The sequence below is a fragment of the Syngnathoides biaculeatus genome, chromosome 7 (genome assembly GCF_019802595.1).
Source record: "Syngnathoides biaculeatus isolate LvHL_M chromosome 7, ASM1980259v1, whole genome shotgun sequence".
Lineage (NCBI taxonomy): Eukaryota > Metazoa > Chordata > Actinopteri > Syngnathiformes > Syngnathidae > Syngnathoides > Syngnathoides biaculeatus.
Genome location: NC_084646.1, coordinates 9,219,892 through 9,226,851, shown reverse-complemented (window position 1 = coordinate 9,226,851; position 6,960 = coordinate 9,219,892). Strand labels below are relative to the sequence as shown.

At 43.3% G+C, this 6,960-nt stretch overlaps 1 protein-coding gene across 1 annotated transcript; it reads right to left on the bottom strand.

Moving 5' to 3' along the window:
* Positions 1-297: 297 nt before the first annotated feature.
* Positions 298-6,820, bottom strand: abhd17ab (abhydrolase domain containing 17A, depalmitoylase b). The gene is made up of 5 exons (XM_061824151.1): positions 6,477-6,820; positions 5,094-5,435; positions 4,804-4,998; positions 4,421-4,600; positions 298-3,947 (listed from the first exon to the last, which is right to left on the bottom strand). The coding sequence occupies exons 2-5, from the start codon at positions 5,411-5,413 to the stop codon at positions 3,734-3,736; spliced, it is 909 nt and encodes a 302-aa protein (XP_061680135.1). The 5' UTR covers positions 5,414-5,435; positions 6,477-6,820; the 3' UTR covers positions 298-3,733.
* Positions 6,821-6,960: the final 140 nt, after the last annotated feature.

Genomic DNA, 6,960 nt, shown 5'->3' with positions numbered 1-6,960 from the left:
AACGCGAAATGAACCATGTGATAACTTATGACATTATAACATGAAACATATCACGGTAAAAACTAAAGTTCTATGTTATAACCTGAAAAGTTGCCGTCAACTTACTAATTAATAATAATTGCCTTTTGGGTGGCAGGGTGTTATGTGAAATGAATTACGTTATAACGTGAAAATAACAACATGAAAGAAATCACGTTACAACATAGAGCATATCATGCTATAACATGAAAAGATTCACATTATAACATGAAACTTTTCATGTCATAACATGAAATGATTCACATAATGTGTAATTACAACATGAAACAGCCACGTTTCACATCGTGATAGCGACTTTTTTTTTTGGGGGGTGTGGCAGTAATACGCTTCGGTAGCAAATAAACGCAGTGCATTGGAAGAAAAATGTTTTTTTTTTGTTGTTGTTGTTTTCGGACGATGAGATTTCAAACATGAGCATCCAAAAGTCACTGCTGCTTTTTTTTTTAAGTCCTCAACGATGAGTCACACGTGGTCCACTTTGTGCGGAATTTGCATCAAAATCAACTTCTTGGTTGCCAAAGAGTTCTTCCTCCTCCTCCACATGAATCAATAAATTATTCATTTGTCATGATGCCATTTTGTTTTGTCTTTTTACTCCCCGTCTATTGTTAATCATCGTGGTGCCCAAGGCAACACGTCAAACAGACAACAAAAATTGCAATTTCATACGCACTTATTCATACTCACAGTTCGATGTAATTATTTAGAGATGGGCGGGGCATACCCCCCCCCCCCCGGAAATGGTGGAATCCTCCATTTATTTGCATTTTTTAATACATTTATTTGTGTTTTATTCCTCAAAATTTATTTTTATGTGGCGTTTACAAAGACCTGTCAACTGTTTGTGGATTTTCACTTTTTACATTTGCAGTGCTCCAAGTCAATATTTAAATTTACTGTATGTTTATGTGCATTTTTCAAATACATTTTTGGGTGTTTTATTCCTCAAAAATAATTTTTACGTGGCATTTACAAAGACCTGCCAACTCTTTATGGAGTCTGTTTACATATTGTTGGACTAAAACTATAGTTGCCAAAATCCTATTTAGATATTCTCAGAAAACGAGAAAAACACCATTTTAAATTAATTTTGTAACAGTAAGTTAAAAATCAATTTGCCAATTATGCTAACAAGGCTAACGATATATGGTTCAAACTATTGAAACGAGTTGTTTTAAAGGTACAGTAGTATTATCAGTACATTTGTTACACAAAATTGCAATATTTGATTTCACTACATGATACATCTCATTTTTTTATAGTTAACTATATTTTTTGGGTGAAATCCGTTTGGCCATCAAATTGACAAAACGATCAAATTATATTGAATAAAATATTAAATACTAGTGTTTGTGTAATAAAAAAAAAAACATGCATCTGCTTTTAATCCCTGAAGAGGATTTGTGTGTGTGTGTGTGCGCGTTGAATGGAGCTTAGCATCCATCTGTCAACATTTTTCGCCCATGTTTTTATAACACGATGCCAGATTGAGCCTCTAAGTATAAAAAATGGAGGACAACAATGATACACACTATAGGGAAGCTTTCAAGTACATTTTTTTTTTGCATTAATTGTAGCTGCTATTCATTAGCCCGTCTATGGCGTTTTGCGTTGTTCATTAGCTTCTAGCTAACCCGAAATCGTGTAAAGCAACGTCAACTGCTTGTTTTTTAAAACACGTGTCATTCTTTTGATGTTTAGTTTAACAGCAAACTTTATCTTGAATCCTTTTTTTGTTTTGTTAACTGAGTTGAGTTCCGCGCTGTCATATTTTTGTTTGCAAGTCAAAAATAATAATAATAAATTGTCCTGATTACTACTTTTATTCTGAAGAACTCGCTTCATCCTCAAGGCGTCGCTGCTTTATATAAGAAGTTGAAATGTGTTTAATGCGTGTGGGGAGGGATATTTTGACATTTTAGTATTGAATAAAAAAAAAAAAAACGTGAATCATAATTATAATGTGCTAGCTAGCTAGCTAGCTTGGTGTGGCAGCAATTCATTTATTATAGATTTTTGACCATCAATATTGCAAGATGCATAAGAGGTCCCATAGCTCAGTGGTTAGAGCATTGGTTTGAAAAAACCAGGGGTTGCGAGTTCGTATCCCGCCGGGGCCTCCGCTCGGCAGAAAGGGCATCCGCCGTAAAAACTGCACCAAACAAATATGAGCGATCATCTGAGATGTCACGCTGTGGCGACCCCTAACGGGACAGGCCGAAAGAAACTTAATGTGGCCAGATTTTTTTCTACGCTCATTTCGTTTTGTGATGTCATCAGACAAAAAAATGCAGATCGCAACAAGATGAGATTTTATTAGCTTTGTTCCTTCATTTTGGAAACCAGACACGATGGATGATTGTGAATGGGGGGGCCGGGGGGGGGGGGGGGGTTTGAAAACTGGACAACTTTGGTTCACACATCACGAAAGCCGTGAAATGAACGCGAACGTCCGGCAGCGTTTAGCACCTTTCGAAAACCAATCAGGCGGCACATTCAAAATATGAAGAACAGATGATTAAAAAGTCGTGTCGTTTACAATCAATAAAAGACCGCAGACGTTTTTTTTGCTTCGCTGGCGGCTGCACAAAACCACTCGAAAACATAAAGACAGATTTTGAGGTAGAGCGACAGTTTCGTTGCATCAGTGCAGATATCATTATGATCATTATCATTTATGCTACCGACATATCGTGACAGGCAAAACCATTCAAGGATCTTCCACTAGGGGGCAGAAAAAAAAAACAATTACGCTGTGATTCCATCTTTGGCTGCTCAGAAAATGTGAATAATGCAATCAGATTTGAAATTTGGCACTAAACTGAGACCAGATCATTATTGCAGTATTCATATTTTCTTTTTTTTAAAATATGCACCCAGGCTCAATAAAGATTGGGAAACACAGGTACATGTGCAGATATTTGAAATGTTTTTTTCCACGTAACTGTTGACATCTACAAAAACAATCTCCTGAGAAATCATCAGTTTCATCATTTCACCCCCCCCCAAAAAAAAAATCTGAAAAAAAAGTGATTTATGAAAGTCCCTTTAAAAATAAATAAAAACTGACGAGTTGAATTTGTCCCGCGATCGAGTTTGTGACTCGATTTACTCGGATAACAAAATCATCGTTCGAGTGAAATTAATCTAAAAGCCATTCAGTAATTTTTCAAAAGCCCCAAAAATAGCCGTATAAAAATGAGAAATGCACGATACCGCTCTTTTTCGTTGACGCAGAGTACCGATATCCAAGAACATCGTGAGCGTTGCAGTGTGGCGCCAACTAGTGGCAAGGAGGACTTGGTGTGGGAGTATCGGCAGCCGTCACGATTAAGGCCGGGTACCTAAAACTGGTATCGGTACTTTCTCATCAAAACAGAACATCAATAAACTGGTTTTATAAAGTGTCATTAATGTAGACTCTAGGTGTTGGATGTGTGCCTTTAAGGGGCGGGGCCTTAGCAAGTGACGAATAGTTTGCCAGTAAGTGTGTGTGCGAGTCTGGGCGTGAGCAGTGGCCCACAGCAGATCCATGAGAATATTTTTTTTTGTATTTGTGTGCTAGACTGTCCAGTTCCGGGTCATTACAGTATGGTTTTAAAATAAAATAAAATCAAACTAAACAACTTGGAGCAATCCTGAGTCAAGGTAGCGAGCGGCGTACTGCGTTTTGGAGTCGGAGCGGGCGCCCGCGTCAGGCGAGCTCGTGTCCGATGAAGTGTCGCAGGCGCTCCAGGTACTGCGCGTACAGTTCGATGTCGTTGTGGCCGGCGCCCTCCACCCACAGGGGCTCCACGGCCTTGGGGCAGCGCTCGAACAGCGCCAGGCCGTGCGAGAAGTCGATCACCTCGTCCTCTGTCCCGTGGATGACCAGCACGGGAGACGAGATCTTGGACACTTTCTCGATGCTGCCGAACACACGTGACACGGTCGACTCGGACTTTGCGGTACTGGCCGTTAGAAAAGTAGCCGAATTTCAGGTTTGAATTCAATGGACTGTGCGAGTCCTTCCGGTGCATCCACTTAGACCACCACGGCCAATTATATAATAATAATAATAATGGTCATTTTTTCACAGCGCAATAACAACACGACAGAGTACAGTTACATTGTCTGTCTATCTGTGTTGCTGCACCACTGACGTTATCACTTGTTTGGTGGTTTATAACTTTGATGCTAGTTTCATTAGCATTGCATTGTGTTAGCATAAATTTAGCAGACTCTGATCAAATTGTTTGGTTTGATTAAGGGCACAATTTTTTGTACGTTTTTGTTGTTTTTTGTAAGTTTTACAGTAAACCTGAATTACGAGCGGCCGCAAACACGTGTGTGAGCCGCACTTGCAGAATTTTGCCCCGAAGTTCGCCGCGTCGGGACTCACTTGGGGAAGGCGTCGAAGCAGTACGTCGTCTTGGTGTCGGGGAAAGCCACCCTCATGCCCGATGTGAGCGGCGAGTGCAGGACCACGGCGGCGCACTCGTACCTGGACGCCAGGTCCACCGTGGGAACCGTGCCGATGCTCTGGCCGTACAGGATGATGCTCTCGGGGTTCACGCCGTACCTGACGGGCAACACGCGGAAGCGCTAAATAAAATTCAAAATACGTATATATAAAAATGCACCGTGATGCAGGCACTTGCAAAAGTCTGCACACCCCCGAAACGCTGCAAAACGAACGCGACTCACTCGGGAATAAATTCATACGATTTCACGGACCAAAGGCTCGAATATAGGTCGATGTAGAAGGGAAGGTCTTGCCGGTACCGAGTGCGGAGGGTGTGCCAGGCGGCGTCGATGTCGGCGTAGAGGTCCTTCTCGCTCGGCTTGCCGCCGCTGACACCGTAGCCGGAGTAGTCGTAGGAGAAGATGTTGCAGTTGATGCGCGTGCCCAGGCCGATGTAGAAGCTGCTCATCTGGCCCAAGTCCACCGCGTTGCCGTGGGAAAACAGCACCGTGAACCTGCACGCAAAACGACGGCCGCCGCAACAAATGTCTAGGTTGGCCTCATTTCGGCGTTGTACAAAAAGAGCAATTCAGGTTCTGGTCGGGCACACCTGGATTTGGGAACGCAGCGGACGTAAATGCAGCCGATGTTGTTCCCCCGGCTGGACTGCGCGAGCGTCACCTCCACGGTGTCCAACTCCCTCTGCGTGTACTGGAACTCGGCGCGCTCCGTCAGGTGGAGTTTCCACTCGCCGCGAGCGCGCACGCTGGACGTTCTCCTCGACCCAGACGCCCCCGGGCCCGGTTCGGGATCCGGGATGAAGGCGTACGTGGGCTCCGGCGGCAGAAAGGCCAGCTTGGCCGCGATGCGGCCGGGGCACGGCGGGCAACAGAAGAGGCCGCACAGCTCGCCGACCGACAGGCTGTTCATCGCTCGCTGTGGAGGAGCAAGACTGCAACACACCACCACGGTGTTGACTTTGGCTTCAAAAACTCAAGGATGTTTATTCAGGATTTTGGGGGCTTTTCTAATGTTACGGATATTACCTTTAGTCATCAGAGCGTTGGGAATAGAAATGTTTTTGCTATTAATAATAACCACACTTTACACAAATTTTATTGGCCTGATCGACAGATTATCGCTTTTGATGTCATAATTTGCCGACTGATCAGCTCCAGGAAAGACATTTAGTCCGTGTCACCGTCGAGAACAGGTTTAGAATCGGTGACAAAGGGCGGTCTTGGCGGAGTCAAACTCTCACCACTGGAAACGAGTTCGACTCACTGCCGGCAATGCTGACCAAACTCTGAAACCAGTTCTACAGGGAACGACCGAACAGCCGGTATCAGGGGGATTCGGTACCCCATACTAACAAATGACCCCCCACAGGACTCCATGCGGGACTTGGTCGAACATGTTCTACAAGTCCACGTATTTGTGGTACGGGTTTATGAGCCGTGCTTCGCCTGGACCGTTTTTGACGTGGGTGAACCTACCACGGGCGTTAAGCCACAGACAATGGCTAGCTTCCCAATTACGCCATCTTGTGTGTCATAGAGGTCAAAGAACACAGGTGGTAGGTAAAGCGTGAATTTTTTTCCATCTTTAATTTATCCGATTGGTCCGAGGGTGGTGGTGACACACAAGATGGCGAGGGACACACACACACACATACTTATATTTATGTTATATTTATAGTCCATGTAAGGGAGACACTCTATTGAGGTAAAATAGCCAAAGTACAGGAGCTTTTAGGACATACATCTGATAAAAATAAATTTAACTACATGAACAAAGTATTTCTTGGCAGAAAAATAATTAAAGTTCTACTCAAGTACAGTAACGTATTTGTATTTGCCTAGTCCCAAGCACTGTCATTAAAATGGAGTAGTCAGTAAAAAACAGTAAAAAGTCGGCAAAAAAAATAGTCAAACACTGATAGACTAAAAAAAAAACCATATTAGCTATTTTAATAAACGCTGTCTAGACTCACCTGCTGGAGGACGTTTCTTTCAACGAGCTCAGTTCAAGTGACGTCACAACGCAGCCCAGATGAAACCTGTTTGTCCGTCGCTAATGCTAACAGGGCTCAGAGCTAAAGCAGCAAGTAAGACAATGGTGGGCTAACCGGTTCAAAACAAAACAAAAAAACGTTCCTAACGAGAAAAAACAAAGCAAAGCGAGGAGGCGACGCGCTTCCCGAAGCGTGTCATTGTGTCCGAGCGACACCGCCGTTGTCTCCTCCTGCGTGGGATTTAATTTAAATTTTTTTTTTTTAATCCATGTTCGTGTTCCGGTATGTCAGTTTCGCCGCACCCGGAAGCGAGACCTGACCGGATATGGCGTAACACATCCTAATGGGCCATTTAAGGGAAATTACGTCATTGGAAACCACGTAGAAAGTTGGGTGCAGTTACGCAGTGGGAAAAAAAAAATTATTCAGGCGTACTTTTACTGAATTCTACACGATTTTATTA

Bases quoted from the DNA above. Each gene is read 5' to 3' on its own strand.
- abhd17ab (XM_061824151.1), bottom strand. From the start codon at position 5,413: ATGAACAGCCTGTCGGTCGGCGAGCTGTGCGGCCTCTTCTGTTGCCCG. The intron at 4,601-4,803 runs GTACCGGCAAGA...GTTGCCCGTCAG, and splicing joins TGGCACACCCTCCGCACTCG to GTACGGCGTGAACCCCGAGA. The intron at 3,948-4,420 runs GTGAGTCCCGAC...TGTGTTCGGCAG, and splicing joins TGCTTCGACGCCTTCCCCAA to CATCGAGAAAGTGTCCAAGA.